We start from the raw sequence: 26,475 nt of genomic DNA on the forward strand, positions 1-26,475 counted from the left end.
AAAAAACAAAAAAACATTTTGCTTTCTCTCCTCTCTCTCTCTCCAAATTTAATTATGCTTAAAAATAATTAAAGAAAGCAAAAAAGCACCCCACATCTAATTATTCATAAATGATTATGCACATAAATAAATTGATGCAATTCCGTTTCCCAAATTCCAAGAATGTAACCTTTTTTTGTAATACTTTGTAAATAAGAAAATCATTGAAATAGATTTGGCTGTCAAGGGTTAGACTTGGAGTTGGGAGCCCACATGCCTACTTCTCTTGTTGATGCTTAACTTGGATATTATACTTTGAAGTGCATGTAGTGAATAAGGATGACATCTTATCTAGTGTAAAAAAGAGAGAATGATCATCAATTTAAAACCATGATCCCACTCACTTTCCCATTGCCAATAGATTGTTCCTAAGTTTTGTATGCATTTCAATAGTCTATATAAAGTGTACACATCTTTATTATAATCTTCCTCATGTTGCCTAATATAGTTTATGCTTGTTCTTGCATAAAACCTCTCTCTCTCTCTCTCTCTCTCTCTCTCTCTCTCTCTCTCTCTCTCTCTCTTAGATACATACATACACAACACAACACAACATAGTATACCTCATTTAATCTATTTTACATTCTTGATCCTCCAAAAAATTATATTATCTAGCTCTTAACAACAGAAGTATATTTCTAACTACAACAAATATCAATATCCTAATTTTCTTATCGGCATTGACTTTTTAAAGGGAAAATGGACAAAAATGGTCATCATCGCCCTTGAAAATGGAGTGCACCTTGCTATTGTTAATTCTTTGTGATGGGATGTGAAAGTGTGTTCATTGAGTATCATTGTTAAAGTCACCTCTCTCGCTAGATGGGACCCCAATCCTTGTGGAACTTAATGTTGGTTCCCTTTTTTTGCATTTTGCAATACATTCAGAAATGTGAAGCATCTTAATTATTCACGTAAATATATTAAAATGGGTTTTGTTTATGAGCAAAGGAAATATAAACAAAAGAACCTTTGAGAGTCCAAACACACAATGCAACATTTATGGATTCCTTCATAGCAACCCTTAAGAAATTGAGTAAATTCTTTGTATTGCATAGTCAACTTTGCAGAAGCCAAATAAGCCTCGAAAATTGTGAACTTGTGTTTTCATCAAATATAGAAATGGGGATTAATGTTAAGGTTGGAATAACGTTGCAATAGTAGAAGATGATGGAAAAATGTGTGTGCCCATCCACATTTATGGGATGGGAATGCAAAATTTTCTTATTTACTCTCACTTGCACTTTCGTTTAGTTACCAATGATAAAAAAAATACATTGTATTATTTTCATTGGCTTTTTTAATCATACAAGACGAGAAAGAAAGTATAAAAAGTTATATAGAGGAGGGGCTTCAAGTTTTGATGTTGTGGTATGCAAAAGATACTTTTCCACCCATAAAAAGATAGCAAATGATCAAAATCCTGTAAATGTAGTTTGAAAGCGACCTAAGAACCACAACGGGATCCACAACAAATTATATTGTCGAGTTTTTTGTAGTTTTGCTAGAGCCTTGTTATAATTGAGCGAAGGTCATTATTTGAAGCTAAGGGATAATAATTGGCTCTAGCGATGTATGCAAAGGACCTCCTATTGAAAGAGTATCATCCAAAGATCACGATGGATGGCATTGTAACATCAATGACCACTCAATTGATATCCATTCTCTAAACGGCTACAGTGGAATTCGAAAGGCCTCAAAGAAAGAAGGAGGAAAAAAAAACGGAGGGTTCGGAACGGGAGGTGTAAGAACGTGAATGAATTGAAATTTGGGCGTTGTTCCATTCTTGTGTGTGAAAGCACATCGTCACACAAGAGAACGACACTAGTACTACTATTATCACGACATACTACTACACCACTATGTGTTGTTGGAGCTCCGTTTTCTCGACGGATTATTCATCCGAGGCGACCGGGCTGACCGAATAACTAGTGTTTTTGCGTGAGTCATTTGGTTGGGTTGGGTTGTCTTGAATGGGCAAAAAATAGAGAGAAGACAAAGGGAATTATCGTGGGTCATTTATATACATAAACAAAACTTCTCTCTCTCTCTCTCTCTCTCTCTCTCTCTCTCTCTCTTGCGTTTCATTGTCATCTTCATCTTCCTCTTCATTATCTGCCGCTGCCGCTGCGCCTTCTTCCTGCATCATCCCCAGGTTCGTTGCATCCGGTCCGGTCGCTGAACCGATTTCTTGCCGCCACGTCTGCTAATCCTCTCTCTGTCCGTGAATGTTCCTCACAAGCTTTCCATTAGACCACCGCCTCCTGGTATCTCTCTCTCTCTCTCTCTCTCTCTCTCTCTCTCTCTGTAAACTTCTCTGAGTCGCCGGCTCCTCGAAACCAGCCGTTATCTGTGTGTGCATGTGCGTACAGTGAAAGTTCTCAGAGCTACCTGCTCCTTCAAACAAAAGTCTCCTTTGAAAACCAAGCAGGGGTTTTCCTCTCAGAAGTTGCTTCTGACAAAAAGAAAAGAAAAGGAGGGGTTTCTGGGGGTGTGGCAGTTTTCCCTTTGAGAACTTCTCTTTCTACGACGTTTTTTCTCGAACTGCGCAGCGTTTTGACTCTGAAATCAGGATCTTTTCGCGAATTATCAGAGGTTTTTGCGTAGGAAACAAGCTTGTTCTTGCATGTTCTTACAGTTTTGCTTCAGAAACGAGCTGAAACTTTTGTGATTGTGCTTCTGAAAGTCTAGTGTTTGATGAACCCTCTTTGTTTCTCTCTGCAGGTTTGAACTTTGAACAGATCGATCGATCTTATTTTTCATGAGACCTTGATTCAGTTCTTGATCCTTGTACATTTGCAAGTTCTTGGCTATCTTTTTCATCTTTTGCAACAGTTTGAATGGAGCAAACAGCTCTTCATCTTCCTGCACCATCGGCAGTGGTTGCTTCTAATGAAGTCTCGCCATTCCGTCAGTCTTCTCTGTTGGCTTCTCGTTTCTCTTCCTTTGAAGGATTAAAGGCCGTGAAAATTTACAGTTTTGTTAATGCCGATGGATCTAAGTCAAGCCGCAGATGCAACATGTTGCCTATCCAAGCTGTTTCATCAGTACGTGTATATCTGTCTTGATCATTCCTTTCCATTCTGAATAAGATTTTATGTTTTATATGCCTACACATATATTGAGCCAAGCATATCTTTTTTGCAAACTTAATCATGTGCGTTTAGAATGTTGACTAGGGCATGATTATCAATCATGTAATACCAGACTAGAAATCATGTGACATGTGTTATCATGTATGAATGCACATTTAGCGAGGCGTGCATTACCTAATGAGAATGTCTGTGACCGTAATATTTGATGCAAGTGTAAATGAATATTGTGGAAAACGATCATGAAGTTGAAAGTACCAGACATGCCTAGAGGCATACCGTCAGAGAAAAGAAAGAGTGCCAAAGAAAAGAAGAGCGGTTTTCCGCTTCTTCTGCCGGCCGCAGGTCAGCCTGAGTCGCTTTCTCGAGAGCCGGCTACCTCATCATCATTTTCTGATGGGTGTTCACCATATGAGAAAAATAATCAGATGATTTAATCTCATGGCTCATCCTGTTGAGATTATAAGATGGCATAATTCCAGAGAGAACTAAGAAAATAAATTCTTGTGGTAGATAAAACCCCATAACTTCAAGGAGCCTCGGTGGTAGATAAAAACCCATAACTTCAAGTGCAAGGCTCCTAAACACTTAGAATAGGATACTGAAATGCAGAGATGAAAACAGCTAAAAATGCACAAATTTAAGGAAAGTGTAGAAGTGAATATTGGATTGCTTAGGATATTAAAGTTACAAATTGTGTAAGGAGTGCAAAAATATGCGTCACAATCCCTGTCCCACAATGCAAGAAAATAGCCAAGAAAATGGCCAAGAAAATGCTTTACATGAAGCTCGGAGCTTAACTTTTTTAGACATCAGGCTTCAGTTTCGGAACCAAATAAGGTTTTATTTTTTGGGGGGGAGGGGGATTTAAAGGTGTCCAGCCACCATGAACAGCTATAGCCATTCTGGTACCTAATAACCTATTTATATAGCGTAGTGTACGGTGGATATGATTTTCCATAATGGATTGGATTTCGCTGGCTAAAATTTGTCATTATCATCTGTTTCTCTATTTCTGCTCAAAATAAACACTCACAACATCCTAGCATTTAGTTGCTTGTAGCTATGCGTGCAACATTTTAAGTGATTGTACTTTTTTCACTTTAGGAATTTTTAAGTCTTTCTGTTTCTTGCACATTGTCCCATTGATATCTCACATTCAGCTTACTATGTACATTGGGAATGAAATTAACGTCTATCAATCATTCCTTGCAGCCTGTAAAACCACCTGCATCTCTACCCCAGAAACGTAGCAAAGTAGAGATCTTCAAGGAGCAAAGTAATTATTTGCGATATCCTTTGCAAGATGAGTTGCAAACAGAGGCTCCAAATATAAATGAAGCGGCAGTTCAGTTGATCAAATTCCATGGGAGCTATCAACAAGATAACAGGGAAGAAAGGTCAGGAGGGAAGTCATACCAATTTATGTTGAGAACTAAGAACCCATCAGGAAAGGTTTCTAATAAACTATATCTAGTAATGGATCAACTTGCGGATGAGTTTGGGATTGGGACACTACGGCTGACCACACGACAAACATTTCAGCTTCATGGTGTTTTAAAACACAACTTGAAGACAGTTATGAGCACAATCATTAAAAACATGGGTTCAACTCTTGGAGCTTGTGGTGATTTAAACCGAAATGTATTGGCTCCTCCAGCTCCTTTTGCAAAGAAAGAGTATATATTTGCACAAGAAACTGCTGACAAGATAGCTGCACTTCTAGCTCCTCAAGCTGGTTCCTACTATGACATCTGGGTCGATGGGGAGAAGATCATGTCTGCTGATCCACCAGATGTTGTTGAAGCTCGCAATGATAATTCTCACGGTACAAATTTTGAGGGTTCACCTGAGCCAATCTATGGAACTCAGTTTCTTCCACGGAAATTTAAGATTGCTGTGACAATAGAAAAAGATAACTGTGTTGACATCTTAACCAATGATGTGGGGTTGGTTCTTCTTTGTGATGATCAAGGAGAACCAAAAGGCTTCAATGTTTATGTAAGTGAGCCAATTTTCAGATTATTCCTGTGAATGAAATTTAGGAGATGGTATTGTGTCACATTCTACTTAAAGATTAAGGTTATCTTACTAAAACATGTATAACATGCAAAGTGTTGGTATGTATTATGCATGTATATAAATATGAAAAAATGTATTTTATCGTGCTTCATGTCATATCCATAAGTTTATTTACTTGGTGGAAAATTTCTTATGTTCAAGAGGTAGAGAGAGAGAGACAGAGAGAGACAAGTAGAGAGAGATAGGTCAACAGGTTGGTGGAGGAATGGGACGAACTCATCGCATGGAACAAACGTTTCCGAGATTGGCTGACCCTCTTGGCTATGTCCCCAAAGAGGATGTTCTTTATGTGGTCAAGGCAATTGTTGCCACTCAAAGAGACAATGGAAGACGTGATGATAGAAGGATGTCGAGAATGAAATATCTTTTACATGAGTGGGGAATCGATAAATTCCGCAGTGTAGTGGAACAATATTATGGAAAAACAATTGAACCTTTTCAAGAACTTCCACCTTGGGAATTCAAAAGCTATTTGGGATGGCATGAACAGGTTCAAGTTGCTTTTATGTTAAGTTTGAGAACCTGCATTTGTTTTTTATTATAGGTTTTGATAGTTGGAAATGTTATCATCAGGGTGATGGGAGATACTTCCTTGGTGTCCATGTTGACAATGGGCGGATCAAAGGTAAAGCAAAACGAGCGCTAAGGGATATAATAGAAAAATATGGACTCAGTATCCGTCTTACTCCAAATCAGAATCTAATACTATGTGATGTCCGGCCGGGATGGAAACAAACAATCTCAAGGGCTCTTAGACAAGGAGGTTTACTGGTAAATTTCATTTTACTTTTTCAGATGTGCTTTTGTTTGTTAGTTTACAACAGGGATGTCTAAGATGATTTACTGATGTATAATTGTTTACAGCATCCTCACTGGGTTGATCCCTTAAACTTGACTTCTATGGCATGCCCTGCATTGCCGCTTTGCCCCTTGGCAATTGCCGAAGCAGAACGAGGCGCGCCAGATATTTTACACCGTATTAGAAAAATGTTTGATAAGGTATCCTTCATTTTAGGATATAGATAATATTCTTATTGTTTATCAGTTGCATATAATAAATATTATCATATGCGTTTTAGAGAGAGAGAGAGAGAGAGAGAGAGAGAGAGAGAGTTGATAAAGAATGGGGAATAACAAGATCCAATAGGTGCTGGCAAAGTGTGGTGCAAATGGGGTCATGGTGGCAATGTTGTCTTCCTTTCAAAGCTGAGGTATTTATTTGGAGGGTCATAGTGGGTGGATTAGCTTTAGGAGTTGCTTTACGAAAACGAAGTATTGCTGTTCTGGAATGTGTTTGTTTTGCACAGTTTCAGAGGAATATAGTTGACGTAAATTTATCAGTTGTCCAGTGGCAAGGGCTATCTGGAAGTTTATACTTATAGCGTGGCTTCTATTAGTGGAGTGTTGAAATTTCCGTTTCAATGGGTGTTGGGTCATCTGCAGTCAAGAAGGCCTTCTCCACATTTTGAGTTAGTCTTTCAGTATCTAAGGTATTGACATTATGGCATAATTGGCTGATGCAGAATACCTACGTTTTTTGTGCTCAATATGGTGTTGAAAGACACATTCGATGATTAAAAGAGCATACTGATATGGCAGTTTCCCTTATTGGAAACTTTGGGGAGTTTGTCACAGGAGGAATTAGGGATATGTAGGCTGGCAAGGCGTCATGGCTGTCATTTACATTAACCTTAATCACATGGAACTGTCTAGCCCCATATTGATGGATTTATAATATATGTCATGAGAATTTTAGCTTAGTTTTCAATAAGTGGATAGGTGGATTTTAGCTTAGTTTTCAATAAGCAGGATGCATGTATTCCTGTCAGAATAATTTTCCAAGACAGCAAGATGGTGGTGGTCAGGCATATGGGCAATGTTGTTGAGAAGCAACAAATGGATATGCAAAATGCAGGGATTTCTTGTCAAATTGAATTAACAATAAGTTGCTGAAAAATTGGCATTATGTCAGGTTGCAAATACAAACAAGAAGTCAGATGATAAGCACACTGCAGGAAAAGGAAGTTGTTATGTTGATGATAGACATTTTGTCTTGGTATTCGATGCTTACAGTGTGATTAAATGACTTCCAGGTTGGTTTGAAAACTGCTGATACTGTTGTAGTGAGAATGACTGGTTGTCCCAATGGTTGTGCAAGACCATACATGGCAGAGCTAGGATTTGTTGGTGACGGTCCCAATAGCTATCAGGTAAGTCTCTTTTACAATGTTTTTTTTTACCTGGGTCAGCTTCATATGAACTCAATTTGGGAATTATTCAATTTAATCAAAATTGATCAATTAGGCGATGTTCGTAGTGTTTTGTCTGCAGTAATGAGGTATCTAATAATTGTACTACAAATCTAGATATGGCTTGGAGGCACAACAAATCAGACTCGGCTGGCACAGACGTTCATGGAAAAAGTCAAACTTCAAGATTTCGAGAAAATTCTTACTCCATTGTTCCATTCTTGGAAACTTAACCGTTCCACTGGGGAGTCCTTTGGAGATTATACCATGAGAGAGGTACAGTTTACTGATGCTATTTACATTATCAAAATTAATTTATAAAAGAGCACATTGTTTATTGCAATTGCATTGCTGAATTCTTGAGAAAATTAGGTGCTTCCTGTTCCTGGATTGCAATTTTTGCAACTAAATACCCCACATAATATGAGCTTTTTGGGTGTCTTATTGTCTGGTTCAGGGATTTGAGAAATTACGCCAATACATAGAGACTTGGACTGAACCTGTTAATGTTCGCTTGCCTCCGTCGAGTGTTTTACTGGATAGAGAGCTTTATCGGTCTGTCAAGGACCTTGCTGATCGTGAGGGAACGAGTACAATAAATCTCATTTCTCGGGTACTCCAGAAGCATATTGATACCCATGCTGCACAGATTAAAGGCAATTAGTAAATATGATTTTGTCAGAGTTTCTCTTAAGCTTATGTACTGAGCAGATATGTAGGTGGGAGGTCTATAGGTATCCTGTGTCATTTGATGAAAATGAGAATAAATTGTACCTTTATTTAGACTGCTGGATTTGCTGTTGCAGTCAAAACCGCCTAGCGCATAAACAACAAACTATTCAGAAATATTTTTTTCAAGGAGTTCAATTTTGTTTGAATTATACATGAGATAATGAAGTGGTATGTTTGTGCACTCGAGCAATCTCACATGGATGGCGATGATTGACATCAAATTTTGTGTTGAATGGCATAAATAGTAGTAGCACCAGTGTCGGATTCTGGTTTCTAATAAAACGTTTTTGGGTAGAAATATAATAGTAATGTAATTAATTAGCACATAGCTATATGTGGTCCAAAGTGATGGGAAGCTTTTTGTACCAGTATCCATGTTCACTTGGTTGTATGTGCTTTTCTGGTTTCTTACAATTTCTTTTGTTTGTAATATTGAATCAATTGTAATTGTTAAATAAGTGTTTATTATTGGTGATTTAGCATTTCTCTCCATGTAGGAATGATACCACTCAGTTGTAGTACCACTGTAGTGTATCTCACTCACATTTCAATATAATTATGTCTAAATTCACAGTTCAATTGAATTGCAAGGCTTGGCATGGTAATTGTGGAAGATGTTTCTTAGAGTCATGTAGGAAAATAATGCCCTTCCCTGTCAGTCAGAAGTAAGTTCCACAGATTTCCCAATTCTAGAGTTGGTGGTCTGAGGAACCATGGGAAGGTAGTGACAAACCTATATTTGTGATGTATACCATAAGTTGGTTAAAGATAGAGCTTGGTTAGCGAGTAAGGCAATTTTTTGTCACCTTTTAAATGAGTTTTCATTGAGGGTGGTAGAGCTTTGCCCACCCCTCATATCAAGTGGTGTTTGACTACCTTGGGTATAGGGAGATGTATAATTCTAGAGTTGGTGGTCTGAGGGACCATGGGAAGATTGGTCATTTGGTAGTGAAAAACTTATATTAGTGGTGCACATTAATGGAATAAGGCAATTTTTTGTTACCTTTTAAATGGCTTTTCATTGAGGTCATTGAGGGTGGTACTCTACGAAGAGAGCCTACGAAGCGAAGGAACAAGAAAGATACTAAGCTCTAGTGTGTCTCGAAACTTCGACTCATTCGTTGAGCAACGAGAAACTAAAGCATAAAGTGTGACACAAGTTTCAATGAAAAGAAAGTGTGCAAAGATTTTGCCTTTTGAGTGGATATTAAAATAACAAAAGAGCAGCTTCAATATATCTTAGAGATCTATCTCATGGTGACTCTTGCTATTTATGGTTGATAATAAATGTTGAATACCACGATTTTGATGACAAGAAAGTGTACATGTACATATAATTGGTTTTGTGTGGATCTTATTATAGTAAAACGCTATGGAGAAGGACACATTTTATTAGCAGGTGTCTCCACGTCCTTTTCTTATATGACAGAAGGACCGATGGTATCTAAATAAGCATTTTGCTAATACTAGCAATTGTTGTAAGATAAGGGCCAAAATTGGTGTGTAGAACAACGAGAAACTACATATCCATGTTTGTTTCTCCTTGTAATTCTGCTGGACTGTCGATAAACAATGTGTCAATCAATGGTTGTTGGGCTTCCGAAATGATCACATTGATGGATTTTGCCGAATTTCATTTCTCATAATCCTCAGTAAACATGGCGGTTCCCTTGTTTCTCGTACACGAGCTTAAGCGCTCGATTGGCTGGCCACCACACTTTCACGCGTAAATGTTTAACCAGGATGTGCAGAGTGATTTAATTGACGGAAGTGAGGTTTGTATGCCTGCGTTTTAAGTATTAATTACTCTGCAGGCAGAAGAAGGGCAATATTCAACGGGGTTAGTTATATATAAGAATTGTATGAGAAAATCAAAGACATTAATTGTTGGCACGTCTGCACATTCACTGTGGTGACGTTTTCTTGCATAATTAATAAATGGCGAACATTCATCATCTCTCAAATAAACCACAAATATCAATCAGCCAAACTCCGATGAGATTCAATGAAACAATTATATCTGTGGGCTTATTCTATAAAGTGGATTTGCTCTTAGAAAAATGAAAATCCAATGAGTTGGGAGCATAATTAACGGATATGTGGGTCGTCATTCCATCGTATCCGTCGCCTTTTTCCACAGAATGAAAACTGGGCTTACAAATCAAAAATCATGTAGAGATGTGGAAAAATACCCCTTCTCATAATAGAGCGAGTTTTTTTTTTTTTTTTTTTTTTTTTTTTTTTCACAGAGCATTATATCTGTCTGAGATTTTCTATACAAAAACAAAACACGATCTAACTTTGAATAGAAACGTGGGCTTCTGAAAACAATGTAAAAATAAAGTAAAATTCAGCCTCCCATGGAGGCCCCAAGCACCACAATTTGTTCACTACCTCTTCGTTAACCCATTAAGAGAATGCATACTTATGACATGGGCAGTGTTGTTGTTACTCGAGCCCAAACCCATGTCCTGGTCTTTGTCTTGGTGATCATCAGCCCTGCAGCCGCCCAATGGATCCTCGACATGTCCGCCCACCACATGCTTCCCGAGTGGCAACAAGAACAGCGCATCCGGCTGACTTTCCAACAGCTCCCCGAGGGCATTGTACCAGGCTACAGCCGCCGTAAGCAGGCCCATGAAGCCGCCCGCTCGATGCACCGCTGTCCATTGCCCGAACTCCGCGGTAGTCAGCAGCGTGAATGTGGCGGCCACAAGCGCGAAGAGAGCACATAGTGCGGTGGAGGTGCGAACACTCCCTAGAAACATGATGAAGGTGAAGATGGTCCAGCCCAGCAAGTAGATGGCCTTGGCATGGGCCAGAACATTGTTACCGCCGGCGGCCAAGTAGGCGTCGGAAACGCCGAAGGCGGGGACAAAGAGGGCGGAGTAGGAGATCCAGAAGGCACCGTAGGATGTGAAGGCGGTGGCGGCGAAGGCATCACCGTAGACAAATGCCCACATTCCAGCCAATGCCTGGGCTCCGCCGCCGTAGAACAAGCCGAGCGTGACGATGGCATTGATGGGGTCGGTCGCGGACATGCCGAAGATGCCGGCATTGTAGCACGAGATAACGAATGTGGTGAGCGCGAAGCTGAAGAGACCCAGTGGGGCAGGGTGGGCAATGTTGGGGGCGGCGCGATTCCTCGCCATTGTTCGCAAGGTGGGGTTTTGTGAGGACAAACAACAAATGAAAACGAAAATGAGAATGATGAGTGGTGAGTGATGAGTTAGGAGAGGATAAAGGATGAATGTGATTGATTGATTGATTGATTGATTGATTGAGAGTAAGCAAAGAGAAGAGGATGGATTGGATTGTGGTTAAGAGTGATTGGAAAGTGAGAGCAATAAAATGAGTACCTGATACCAAATGTGGATGAATTTTGTTTGAAGAATGGTGCGGTGCGGGGGTGTGCCTTTTGTAGCGACTTCTTGTGTGGGTCTTTAAATGAATGATGACACATTAGAATATGTACCTATAACTCTTATGTATTTGTTATACCTTGTTTTCTATGGGCTCACACATATCGATTCAAAGGCGAAGTGCATCACCCACCCCCGTATTCTTTTTCTAAGTTAATTGTATGTATTTGTCAATCCCATGCATCTCTCTTTGAGTGAGTGAGTGTGTGTGTGTGTACACGTGTACGTCAGGCACATTTCGGACGCATTTGTTTTGTCTCGTTTATTGTGTTCTAGTTCCAAGTTGTACCAATAGAGCATCTTTCAATGCAAATTCGATTCTTTTCATATATACTATACTATATGGGCAGGCAACGTGCATAGAGAGCGAGATTTGCAACTTTGACATTGCCGCTAATATAATCTTCGTTCACTCTACATGGCAATATGTCACTTTCGTTCCCATCGATCATATTTGACCTCTGAGACCTATAAAAATGTATCTCTCGTTCTCGCCCCTCTTATTATTCGTATCTCGTCCTATGGGTCTCATTCTTCGCCCCCATTTTTTGGTTTGTTGCACCCCCCGAAACGCCATTGTTTAAGCATAGAGTAAAGGTGTTCTCGTTTAAGAGACGAATAGAACCCAATTGACATTCCTATGTCAAAACTAGTTCAACGTAATAACAAATCACATGCATTTAAACAATAGTAAATTTTGGAAATTTTGGAGAGCTAACCTGTTATGGAGGAGGACAATTTTGATTGGTTAGTAGTAGGCAAATGGAGAAGCCTCTAGTTCTTAAAATATGATTTCCTTCCACATCAATGTTCCTTTCTTAGGTCCCAAGAAAGTGTTGTTTCCTTTTTTATGCCCATGACATGCCTAAAGATCATTGTTGTTATGTCGTATATCAACTTTGGGTAATGATTTCAATATCTTCTTTGATTCGGCATCAAGTGCGCCAAGCGCCCTCAAAATCTGTACGCAAAAAGTTTCTTTCATTTTCTCTACATCTATGTAATGACTTCAAGATTTTTCATTTAATGTTATGATATGTGCATTCGGAGATACCTTTTTGAGCATTAAAAATGAACACCAAACTCTCTAAACAAATATTTTGCTTGATATTCAATGGTAAACTACTAGCCTTTAGTCGTTGAGGCTTAGAGTTCATTTGATCGTAAGTTAGGTCTTTATATGCAATGAAGTTTGTGACCTCGATCTTCTGAAGGTTTACCAAACCCTAATGTGAACGAAAGAAAAAGGTTGGTTTAAATTTAAGAATTGAATAATACTGAATCAAACAATAAATTAAACACAACCTAAACATGGAGAAATTTAACTACGTTTTTTGTTAAAGAAGACCTAGGAATGAAGGCTCCATGACTTGAAATTAACAACATGACCCATGCAAGTACACCTTTGGGTGTTGTGATTGGTCCTTGTTGTTGATGTTCAATTTTTCTTAGTTTTGTCCAACGACCGAATAATCACCCTTCCGAACAACTATTTCTCTGCTTGATATTCAATGGTAAACTACCAGCCTTTAGTCGTTGAGGCTTAGAGTTCATTTCATCGTAAGTTAGGTCTTTATATGCAATGAAGTTTGTGACCTCGATCTTCTGAAGGTTTACCAAACCCTAATGTGAACGAAAGAAAAAGGTTGGTTTAAATTTAAGAATTGAATAATACTGAATCAAACAATAAATTAAACACAACCTAAACATGGAGAAATTTAATTACGTTTTTTGTTAAAGAAGACCTAGGAATGAAGGCTCCATGACTTGAAATTAACAACATGACCCATGCAAGTACACCTTTGGGTGTTGTGATCGGTCCTTGTTGTTGATGTTCAATTTTTCTTAGTTTTGTCCAACGACTGAATAATCACCCTTCCGAACAACTATTTCTCTTGCAATGTTATTGTGCCTTCTAGATATGTATGTCACTACAACAAAATTCCACCTCCAATCTGTCGAAGAGGTAGCCAAATATTTGAAACTCTACTAAATTTATGATGCCTATATTCTTAAACAAAATTATTCTCATTGCATGTAACTAGTTGCCTACAATAATGATTTCCATTTTTCCAATTTCCGAAATTCTTTTTTGGCTTCGTGGTAGTATGTTGGGGACTCTACGCAATTCGTGATCAATTTTGTTGTCAACCTATATTTAATCATCTCGCTTTGAATTCCTTTCCACAATAACTATTACATGCTTTGCTAACACATGTATGAGCCCATTTCTTATTGCTATTAGGATGATAGGATGTAAAAATCCATTTTGGGTTTATGAGTAAGTTTGGACGTGTTATACGAGGTGTTAATGTGCTCATATGTGTGTATTCTATTATTGTAGGATGAATTTCATTCGTAGCGATAAACCTCACAATTCGTCCTTGACATATACCCTTGGAATTACTTGATTACGTTGTTTTCATTTTCCACTTCCATTTTGCGTGGAGTGCAAAATAGAAACTGCGATAATGTTCGGTATTTTGTCCCTCCTATTGGGAGAAGCTGACGACCAAATTCTAGTCAGTTGACTGGATTGACCAACGAGTCGACTGAACTGAAGGACTTTGAGAGTCAACCAGTCAAGTCCACCAAGAGGTGGAAGATAGAGGAGCTAATGCAAAATTATTCTTGAAAGTTGTAGCTGTAGTATTAAGTGAGATAAGAGATACATAGAGTAGGTGTGAAGAAAAAGAGCGTGAGTGTGAGTGGCGGCACAGTTTTGTGAAACTTGCCGAAACCTTACTAAGGGACTCTCTAAGATTCAAGTTTTGTAACCTGCCTTTGTACACTTGAATCATAGTGAAATTTTGATGCCCGTGGTTTTCCCCATTTTAAGGTTTCCATGTAAATCTTCTATACTTTAAGTTTTTGGATTGTGTTTTCAATCTACTTTCTCTGTTCATCTTCGGTCTTAAACCCATCAGACAATTCGGACGACACAATTGTGAACCATAAATAAATGTTTTCTCCATTAATGCAAGACACAATTTTGAGCATGTAAGCAACAAATTCATTGCTAGGTGCTCCCGGTGACAATCCCCCCAACCCCCTCATAAAAAAACAAAGCTTAAATGACATGTTTTATGTAGCCTCCAATGTAGGGCAGGATAATACATGTATGTAGTACAGACCGAGGAGAAATGATGGTATAGGGAGGGTTGACAGGCCTAATTTACTATGTAAGGAGGTCTGACACTATCTCGTTTCATCGCGGGAAATGTGTGCACAAAGAAAGAACTCTTGGAAACATCATTGACGAAATGATTGGGGTTCTATATGTATGTATATGTAACATGTATATATGTGTATACCAGACTTTAGAATGCCCTCCATTTATCTAAAAGAATTGTATACAATGGCTCCAAAGCACCACAGTTTTGAGCTTGGCTTATTATTACATTAGTTCACCTTTTGGTTAGCTCATTGAGGGAAGGCATTCTTATTTATTACATGAGAGTGGTGGTGGTGGTGGTCGGTATTCGAACCCACGACCACGTTTTTGTGGTGGTGGTAGTGGTGGTGGTGATCATCAGCCGTCCGCTGGGCCTTCTGTCCGGCCGTCCACGTGCTTCCCGAGTGGCAAGACGAACAGCCCATCCGGCTGACTGTCCAAGAGCTCCCCGAGGGCGTTGTACCAGGCCACAGCCGCCGTGAGGAGGCCTACGAAGCCGCCTGCCCGATGCACCGCCGTCCATTTTTGCCCGAACTCGGCGATGGTGAGCAGCGTGAATGTGGCGGCCACGAGCGCGAAGAGAGCGCAGAGTGCGGTGGAGGTGCGGACGCTCCCTAGAAACATGATGAAGGTGAAGATAGTCCAGCCCAACAAGTAGATGGCCTTGGCATAGGCCAGGACATTGTTACTGCCGCCGCCGGCCAAGTAGGCGTCGGACACGCCGAAGGCCGGGACGAAGAGGGCGGAGTAGGAGATCCAGAAGGCGCCGTAGGATGTGAAGGCGGTGGCGGCGAAGGCATCACCGTAGACGAATGCCCACATCCCCGCCAACGCCTGGGCCCCGCCGCCGTAGAACAAGCCAAGCGTGACGATCGCATTGATGGGGTCGGTCGCCGACACGCCGAAGATGCCGGCATTGTAGCACGAGATGACAAATGTGGTGAGCGCGAAGCTGAAGAGGCCCAGTGGGGCGGGATTCGCAATGTTGGGGGCGGCACGCTGCTTCTTCATCGGCGCCCGCAATGGGGACAAACAACAAGACTTGATATAGAGGTCCAGGGAAATGGTGCCGACTATGATTATGAGATAAATAATTTAGACTTGATCAAAAGAAAGAGGATTTGACGAAGAGATTGGCTTTGTAGATGAACGCTCAATGTGTTGGATCTCCAAGGATACAATACAAATAAATGTGTTGTGTTGGATTGATGAGAAAAGAACAATGTCAAATTATGAAATTTTGATGAATGATAGGAGGGTGTGGGATTGCCTTTTGTAGCGACTCACAATTTCTTCATAAATTATATGTACATATATATTATATATGTACATATATGTATATATATATTTATGTATGTATGTATATTTATTTGTATTTGCATCTATGGGCTCATACACCCATTGAAAACCTGAAGAGTACCCATGTTCTTCACCCTAAGCTCATCAAGATTCAAGCCTCACACACACATGTATGAGAAGGTCATTGTTGCCGCACCACATTTGTCGTCTTCTTCTTCTTCGTCTTCTTTTTTATGGGGTTGTAGTATGTATCGAGCAAGCATCTTTGAATACTACGTTTTCGTTTCTTTCATCATAAATTAAGATATGTGTATACCGGTGTGCGGCCCTCGTGTGTTGTGCCGACTTAAAAGGCCAAAGTGCGAGGGACCCCTTGCTCTATACCTCCAATCACGTCTTTTTCTCTCTCACTCACTCATTCACTCACTAAAGATGCTTTACAACTTTGACATTGTCATTAATCATCTCCAACATATGCTATTGATAATTGCTTCCTTTTTTGTTCCATAGTTCATACATTTTTTACCTTCGTCACACTATACTAAAAATATATCTTTCAACCCCCTCATTATTCGTACATTTCCCTTTCATCCTTCTTCTTCCCGCCCCATTTTATGCCACATCACATCAACCCCTAACATACCTTGGCTTGTTGGATCATAAAATGATAATCCTCATAGAGTCCAATAGAGTTTATTTGGCATTCCATATGATTTTTCCAATAGCATTGAGAAAGAATATTATCTTCACCTTAATAAAGTATGACCAAAGTTATTTTGTTTGTAACCTATATCTTAAGAGGCATTAAAGTAGTCACCTTGATTTTCAAACCTTTAAGCTAAACCATAGATTGACATATTCGCATTCGTGGGGTTTCCCATTCGAATGCATACGCATACGCATACGAATGAATGGTCAAGTATTCGTTAATCCCCAACAAAAAGAAAAATAGAGAGTCCAAGAACTCCCTCCTTTTTTAGTTTCTAGGATAAAAAAAAGGGACTTCACAATAAAAAGGGATATTAAGAGAGGGACTTGACACTAATAAATTTTTATAATAAATATAAAAGTATTCCTTTTATTTTTAATAAATAAATAAAATACAATAAAGGTTCATTAATACTCACTTTTTATTCTCTCAAAAATTATAGATATTTTTATTTTGATATTAAAAATTGGACTTCACACTAATCATATTTCTATAATAAATATACAAATACTCGTTTTTAAAAATTAATTAATTAATTAAAATAAAGGTTCATAAACTTCCCCGTTTTTTATTTGACACTATAAAAGACAGTTAATACTAATCATATGTATATAATAATATAATCATGATTGTTCTTTTTTTAGTGAATTATTATTTAAATAAAAAAATGAACTAATTAATATTTCGGGCCATTTCGTATTCTCGAATATTGAGAATACACGCATGGAGAATATCACGCATGTGTCAATCTATGAGCTAAACGAATAAAAAGGTAGATCAAAACATCTTCAACACAAATTTACACTAAATCATTGAACCCTATTAATTTCATAAGAATGTCCAATAAATCCCTTTTTAAGATCTAGAATATATTAATTGTAATTCACGTTTATAACTTATAATTATAATTTGTGTGTATGTGTGTGATATGTGATGGATTTCAAACTACCTATAAAAGATCATGAAAATATCATTTACAAAATTTGAACCTTAAGTAACATTTATGTATTTGGTAATATGTTTGTGTTCAAGTTTGGTATTAGATATGATCTAGCTAAAGGCTCCAACACTTGATATTAACTACATGGCCCATGCATGTACATCTTTTAATGTTGCTATATGTTCTTATGGCTTAAACCCAAAATTTCTATCATTGGTTCCATGGCAAACCGGGCACTTAGATACTTTTATGTCAACCATATCCATCCAGTTTGAGCAATCCAAAGACAATAAAAAAGGATTCCGCTTTAAATTTTGATCACTTATTACATATATTAGGGGGGTCTTAATACTTTGAATATTCAGACGTTGAATTGTATTAATCATGATCAGTATAATAAGAGATCAAGGAAAATAATATATTAAGGATGCTTAACCACACTGACAACCCCCAAGCAAAGGACACGAGGCAACCATAAATTATCATCGATACAACCTAATAGTACCTTATGTTATACATTAGTAGATGAATAATGGATTCGAAGAAGAGAGCTCAACCTCACCAATCCAGTCTCGACAACGTCTCAAAGTTCCAAAAGGGGTAGTTTGTTCCATTTATATAGCCCAATACCACGTGGTTCCGCTATCATATATCCTTATGGGGTTGTCCTAAGTTCTAGGATAATTCGTTTCCCACATATCCTACCCTGAAACTATTAACACTAGCTTTAGAATTTGTCCAAAAATGTATGCTATATAGCATCATATCTTTAATGATTCATCACAATTTTTTATTTTCCAAAAAAATGATTCATCACAATTGAAGAGCACATGTATTACCATGTTTTTAATTGTTTTTTGTTTTCATTTCTTGGTTTTGGAAATGTAAAAGGAGTTATTAATACGAAAAAGGTGTGTGGTGCACCGTGCATCTGTGTATGTATATGTGAATTTCGAAAAACATTTATATAGATGTTATTAAGTGAATTTCTACCACAACAATTAACCTTGTTATTCATGTGTGACTTATGCTCTCGAAATCACTTGAATAAGATCTTCACATTCTCATTTCTTTTGTATGATGGACAAATTGAAAACCTAAAAGTCTGATGGACGCAATCGCAATGCCTAAGTAAACACCCAATGATTATGAATTAATTGGCTCCTACTAAACTTTGTAAATATCTTTAACAGTTGAATAGACATATTTTAAAGAATTTAAATAAACCAAAAGTAGGGTGACTCTTGGGTTTTGGGAATCACAATGTTTTGTTTGTCTCACATGCATTACTTGTCATTGTCATCACTAACGTCTCTGAATAAACAAGTAACAACATTAGCAAATTAGGTAGAATATTTTCGAAATATCCTTGATGAGGTAAGATGCTCTCAATGCAAAGTAGATTTATGGACATTTTTAAATGGGTTTTTCATTATGTAACAAATCCATGGAAGTTTCTCTTTCATCATTTCCCACCTTTTCATTTTTATGTTGACAAATCCATAAGGTTTTCTTTCTAGTTTACTTTATTGTTTCTTGCCAATACTCTCATTTACAAATTCCCATCAATGATTTGATCCATGAAAAAGATATTAAGACTTTCATGCATAAAAGGCAATAGGCAACATGTACAGTTGCAACTATTGGAGTTTCTTGCCATGTGGAACAAAAGAATATTTTATAGACTGATTTCTAATAAGGTGGACGCTGGAGTGGTTCTACTCTACACCGAAGTTTTGATTTAAGACATCAATTAGACGTTACCACAGAGCTCATTATCTAAATGTACATCATTCATGTATAGCATTAGGGCATTTATCTTAATACTAATGTAATATCTTTCTTGGAAAAAGATAAAAGAAGGTATTAGAAATTTCCTTCTACAATATGCAAACCGACATTTTTGTAATTTTCTCATATACACATTTAACATGAGGTGAAGTGCATTGAACAAGATTAGCATCCAATTCTAAGTTCCATGTTGAAAAACAAAAAGGCAACATGTAAGCACAATGGTTCATGCCTTGCTTTGACAAATGCATTAACTAAACTTTGTTGTGACGCTATCAAATTGCATCAAATAGAAGGAATGTTGAGCAATATATGTGGCACTAACTCTAGTGATGAAGGGCAAAAATCCATATTCAGCTTGTAAAAAGATGGGGTTTTTTTGAACCCAGTGTTGTTGAGACTGATGAAGCTACACGAGTGTTCAATAGTTTTCTAGTTAATTATCTTGCAATTTTCTTTGTAATAGTGGACTATTTTGTATATTGCCCTGGGCCACTTTATGTTAATACCACAATGGAGGATATTTTTATGGATAAAAATTATGTCGTAAAGCTAAGTATTATATAAAGAATCATGCAATTCAGTTTGAGACTCTGTGCTATTAAATGAGACAACAACAATGGGGTTGCCTCACAATTACATCCTCAAAGTTATACCCCTCCCACGACATGTAAAACATGCTTATACATGTGATTGCTTGTGAAAAATGTGATCAATGTCAATTCTCTTTAAAGAATTGGAGTCTAGGATCATTGTTATCGCCAATGTAGTTCATGAATATCGAATGCTTTTATGGCAAATAAACATGGTTGAACCTTCCAGAGCCATCATACATCACTAAGATAGAGATCCAGGAAAGACACCTTATACATCTAGAGGGGAATTGATATGAGACATTTTCTTACCTATTTCATTGTTGATTATTGAGCACTTATCTCATCATTGTTTTAAGACTTCCTTCCCAAATTATTTTCCTGAATAATTTATGCCAATTGTTTATGCATGGCTCAACATTTTAATGATAATGTGTGACCTTTGCAAAAGAAGCTGATTGAGCACTCTTCCATTCAATGCCTTTCTTCAGAAACAACTCAAGTAGATATACGACTCAATGAAACGGACTTTGCATGAGCTTCAAGAATTTTGAAAATCTCATGATATTCTCATGTTGCCATTATGCATATTGATGTTGAGATGAAATAGTGAAAAAATCGGAATTAAGTATCATCTTCTTTTAATTTCGATAATTGTCTAAGGTTTTACTTAGAATATTTATTGTAAAGTTTACTTGCATTTATAAATTCTATGTTTTCTATTAATATTTATGTTTGGTCTCTATCGTTTTTTATTATAGTCAACGCAGTTTTCATGAAAATCCAAGAGATCATGATGAAAACATTTGTGTATCGGACATGGGATGAAGTTGCTCAACAAGATTTGGGTTTCAAATGAATATGTCATCTTTTTAAAGATTTGAAGTTACATATGAATGTTTACTAGTTCCAATACCTTTTGAAAGTGTTTCAATTCTAAAAGAAAACATAGGGTAAAAAACAAGATGAAATCTATGGGGAGTGCTCTCGGAAGGGCAAAGCAAAAGAAAAGTTGCACAATGTTGAAGGAAGTGACAAAAGCATTGGCTAACCAAGAAATGAATCCATTTCTCTCAACAAATAATACCTCGCATTTTGTATTATATAGTATATTTGTTGGGAAGTAGAAAATATGTCCACATTCATCCCGGAGAAGGCTTTCAACTGATCGATTTAGAAAACATTATGGTTTAGAATAGAAGGCTTTCCTTACGATGAGGAAACATATAAATGATATCCAATTTAAAGCAATGTCGGAGGAGTTTCCTAAATCATTGGAGGCTTAATGTCATCATCCACCCCCAAGAGCAATGGAATTCTTGGAATGGTAAGATTATTTTAGATCTAATGTATTTATTATAAATCTTCTCTAGCATGAATATCCTTTATTTCAACTAACATTGATCACAAAATAAGTCATGTGCCATCGTACAAATTTATGAATTGCAAATTTAGGATGCGACAATGAGACCTTGTTCAAAGGAACGATATATACTCCACCGACATATAATATGTGACAATGAGGCTTGTTGTGCATCGAAGTTTGATCTTGATTGTTCTACGTCCTCTAGATAATGAAACCTAGGTGTGTTTATATTGTGAGTTATTGAATCGATCTAGATAATGAAACCTAGGTGTGTTTATATTGTGAGTTATTGAATCGATCGCAAGGCTCAGCCTATAAAAGGACCCATCAGTACAAGATCATGGATGAATATAATGTACCTCTACCAATGAGATAAGTTGGGGGAGGGATTTTGTTCTTTATTTGCCCCAAACATTGGGAGGAGGGCAGGGGAGAGGGAGGGCTCAATGTAGGGTTTCCAGAAGTTTCCATGGAATATTAGCAAGTTGGGGACAGAAGCATTTCGTAAATAAAGAATGGGAAGGAACGATGGATCTTGTGAATTCCGGGTAGTAAAAATTAAAATAGCAAATGGAAGCAAGCGCACAGGCCACGCCACAGGATCGAATCCCACGCCAAACCCCCAACACAAAATATTTAACAAATCCAGTATATAAGCAAAGAAAATAACTCGTCTTATGGAGGAGGCGTTAGACAATATCTCACCTAATCAATAACGTCCCTCGTTTACCACGCATTCCTCTCCTCATCTCTCTCACCATATGATGTATGTATGTATTATATATACATGTGTACCCGTACATCTTTTCAATCCTATGCCATTAAGCAAATCCCAGGATCAGAATCAAACCCATTTGTTTGATCGATCGCAGTTACCAAGGATTTGATCCGAAATCAATCGATACACCCAACCCCAATCGATTCGATCCTCAGAGACAACCGGGTTAGTTCCGAATTTGCTCTGCTCAAATTGCTCCATCCATCAGGACAAACAGAAGGATGCCTAAGAAGCATGTAACGATTGGTGACCCTGCCCCCCTAGGGCTCTTCAGCTTCGCCCTCACCACTTTCGTCATCTCGTGCTACAATGCGGGGATCTTCGGGGTCGCCGCGACAGACCCCATCAACGTTGTGGTGACACTAGGCATCTTCTACGGGGGCGGTGCCCAGGCATTGGCAGGAATGTGGGCATTTGTATGTGGGGACACATTCGCCGCCACCGCGTTCACATCTTATGGCGCATTCTGGCTTTCTTATGCCGCCCACTTCATCCCTGCATTCGGAGTTTCGGAGGGCTATTACGAGAACACGGCCGATGCTGCCCATGTGCTCGCCCATGCCAAGGCCATCTACTTGTTGGGCTGGACCATCTTCACCTTCATCATGCTTATGGGGAGCATTCGCACCTCAGTCGCGCTCTGCACCCTCTTCGCCCTCGTGGCGTCCACTTTCACATTTTTGACTGTGGCCGAGTTTGGGCAATGGACGTCGGTGCATCGTGTGGGCGGGTTCATGGGTATCATAACTGCGGTGGTCGCGTGGTACAACGCACTTGGGGAGCTGCTTCATTGTCAGGAAGACCCTATTTTCAGGCTGCCTCTAGGGAAGCATGTGGTTGCCATGGTGGACGGCAGTGACGATGACGACGACCCACATGCTGTAAGTGATTGAGTCGTAGTGGTTTATCACAAATTTTGAACGTTCCATCATGCCTTTCACCTCGAATGCAGTAATCCGAGTAAAATTGTTGTTTGGTCATGACAAATCTCCGGAATTCGGAGTTTGTTCTAGGCCTATGTTGTAAGGGTTTAAACCATGGATGTATGTGGCCTATGTTGTAAGGATTTATACCATGGATGTATATAACGCAAATTGGAGAGGTAGTTGGGGGCTCTTCTTTCTAGGGTGCTACTAGGATTTTGGTTTTCTTTTTTATTTTGAGCTTGTTTTAGGGTGATATAATGTTGAACTCAATAAGTTTTGTATATAGCCCTAATATATCTAGATTGTCTCATGTTGCAATGGTACGTGAAAAATGGAAAGAAAAAAGACAACCCATTCTTGCATGTAACTTTGGGAGAACGTTTTTAAACATATTGTTACCTTTTTTACAAAATTGGAAGAGCATTTTGCATTCGGGGTTATAGTGTAGCTTGAACAGAATCATAATTCATATTCTACACTTAATAGGTGATGCTTGGTTTGAATTTCCATCATGTTTATCAATATTGTCACTACCTTTTCTCGGGGTGCTTTTCAACAACTAGTTCAAGGGTATGTGTTCGATTATTAGTTTGGTGAATTGTAATTCTTCTTATATGTTTAATGGACGTGTGATTCAAAGTTTGACCTTATAATGAGATATATTGTGATCATGATTAACAATATTGTCACTATTTGGGATGGTTTGAAGGGACGATGTGTTAAAGTATTGTTTTCCTCACCACATGTTAATCATGAGCAAATGCAACGAAATGTATGAAGAGTTTTTGTGTCAAAAAATATTTTCTACCATGATACAAATGCAAGGCTTGTAAGTTAGTAGTCACATTAAAAGCCTTCCATGTGAAATCATCCATAGTAGTAAAGACAAGTGACAAACTATTTATTTATAAGATAACGCCTATGATATGAAACATGTTTTTCTTATGTTATAGTAGCTAAATTTAGTCATAACCATGAACATCAAAATCACGTGACAATTTATAGTATAATTCAGCATGCAAATTTTAATAGCCATACTTCCTAGATCCTAGAAGAGAGAACATTTCCAAAAAGAGAACATGACGTATCCCACATATAGTTATGGTATATAGAGTTGTTATAACTTATATGTCTTGGCCTCTATCTATATTATTGTACAATAAACTGATCTCCTTGAGTAAAGTGTATGTCAATAAAAATGTGGATTGCAACTAATGTACAACCACAATAACAAAGGTAGAAACAAATCAACCATACTATCGTCATTGGGGTCAAATGCAGAATATTTAGGAGCAACTTTTGGCGTTAAAGAATATTATTGATGATGATTAACATTGCAATTGAGAGTAGACAATGTGGATATGCGAACAATATGTGTATTCATCAAGTCTTCCCGCGTGTGTGCCAACATGGACGACAATGTGAGTGAGGTTCTGTGGAACCAATCGTGCAATGTTAGACAAAGGGACAAGTCTAGCATGTTTCAGTGGATGTGGTCTATGCATTCACACAAAAAGATGGTGTTGTAGTTTGGTCCAACATATATGGTATGCATGAATTGTGAGCGTCCACATATTTCCGAAGTTTTCATGATACATTGGCATTGTAAAGACTATTATGCACCCAAACTTCCTACTTTGCATATCTTTGAGCACACTTTTGGTGAGTATGATGGAAGTTAGCCCACGCCAAATTTGGGCAAGAGAGAATGAGTTTGGGTTGTGATCATTTGGGAACGGAATTAGTCCTTGATAATATCCTAATAGAAAGGTAACAATCTATGTAGTGGTTCAAGCAAGGTTGCAAATGGTGATGTAAGAATTTTAGGATTTCATCAAGAAAAGAAGGTGAAATGGGAGAAATAAAAGAAAATCAATTGGTATCACTCTTCAGCTAATGGGAAACTAAAGGGAAGTAAAAGAAAAGAGGCAAAATAAGAGGGAAGAAAAAACAAGAGGCCACTAGCATGAATGTTCACTTGTCCTTTAGAAAAAAAAATTAGTGGCCACAAATGGAGTCTAGGTCGATGGAAAAATGAAAATTAATAAAATAAAGCTTGTCAGGATAGCCAATGCAACCACCTCTTTGAACATATAGCCTTGTGATGGGTCATCTTCCGAAGCAGTCTTGCATATTTTGCATTCATTTCGAACTCAAATATTTGATTTTGTATGACTTGGATCTATTTACTAGTTTCTTAGGCAATTCTAGGAAGTGGATTCAATGGTCCTTTTTAAGTCTTAAGCATGTACTCCATAACTCTCTCCATGGTCGTCGTTATGTGAATGGAACCTAATCGGAATTTAAGTAAGATGGCATATCTAGAAATTCATTTTAGTGTAGAGTAATTCATTTTAGTGTAGATTGTGAACCCGTTACCTTCCAATTCAAGAGAGACCATCTACTCAAAAATCCGAAATCATGTTGTAAAACTCTCAAACCATGCATGTGACTGACTATCCAATCTCGATGACACCTAAGTTGGGCTTTTTATGTGTGTTATGAGAAGCTATATTCATTCAACAAGATAATTTAGGAGAATTTTGATATTTATTCAATTCGCATGGAATGTATATCTTTCTATATAAACTCTTGATAGAAAACATAATATTTATTTCAATAGGAGAAGGTATCAAGCTACCAAATTTGTATCTCCAAATTTCAAAGATAAACAATCCAAATGACACGCTTCTTTTCTTAAGTCATAAGAGCAAATTGCCATATGTGATGACAACTTGGATGATGAAAGGCCTTTGAAATTAAAGGATTAGGAAGGACAAATACTTTTGTTACCATGACGTATTAAGCTACATGAGAAATTGACATTTCGAAGAACAAGAATCATGAATTTGAATGGCCTTAGCTTGGCAATGCATTTTGACATGATGGAATATTGGCAACAAGGACAAAAATTCACCATTTTTTGACAAATAATGCATCCAAAATCAAACACGCTTGCGAAATCAATAAACATTAGCCTTAAGAAAGGCCTTGTTTAAAACTATAATCCAAAAACAAGTCATCCACATTGACACGATGACACTAAAGTAATAGCCAAAAAGAGAATAATAACAAACACTAAATTGACTTGAAAGGATGAGAACCAATGGAGTCTAATTCTAGAAATACACATTTTTCATGTGTACATTGATATGAATGACATTCTTTATTGCATAAAAAAGCATGCTATTTGAAATGTTCAAACTTGGAAATTTATGACACTCATCAATATACTTCATTTATCTTTATGAATATCAAATGATGGTTCAGTGCCATGACATC

At 37.8% G+C, this 26,475-nt stretch overlaps 1 protein-coding gene and 2 pseudogenes across 1 annotated transcript; 2 read left to right on the forward strand and 1 right to left on the reverse strand.

Moving 5' to 3' along the window:
* The first annotated feature begins 2,879 nt into the window (after positions 1-2,879).
* SIR (sulfite reductase) lies at positions 2,880-8,343 on the forward strand. Its single transcript, XM_087338006.1, has 8 exons — positions 2,880-3,086; positions 4,347-5,132; positions 5,407-5,703; positions 5,787-5,984; positions 6,078-6,212; positions 7,307-7,423; positions 7,580-7,738; positions 7,920-8,343. Exons 1-8 carry the CDS (start codon positions 2,880-2,882, stop codon positions 8,124-8,126), a joined length of 2,106 nt encoding a protein of 701 aa, XP_087194132.1. The 3' UTR covers positions 8,127-8,343.
* Positions 8,344-15,133: 6,790 nt separating this feature from the next.
* LOC147870218 (ammonia transport outward protein 2 pseudogene) lies at positions 15,134-15,820 on the reverse strand (annotated as a pseudogene).
* Positions 15,821-22,488: 6,668 nt separating this feature from the next.
* Positions 22,489-23,160, forward strand: LOC147870219 (accumulation of dyads protein 2 pseudogene; annotated as a pseudogene).
* The last annotated feature ends 3,315 nt before the right edge of the window (positions 23,161-26,475 follow it).

This window comes from Azolla caroliniana, unplaced genomic scaffold (genome assembly GCF_043228905.1).
Source record: "Azolla caroliniana isolate FFs.n. ecotype wild unplaced genomic scaffold, voAzoCaro1.0.p SCAF_1, whole genome shotgun sequence".
Lineage (NCBI taxonomy): Eukaryota > Viridiplantae > Streptophyta > Polypodiopsida > Salviniales > Salviniaceae > Azolla > Azolla caroliniana.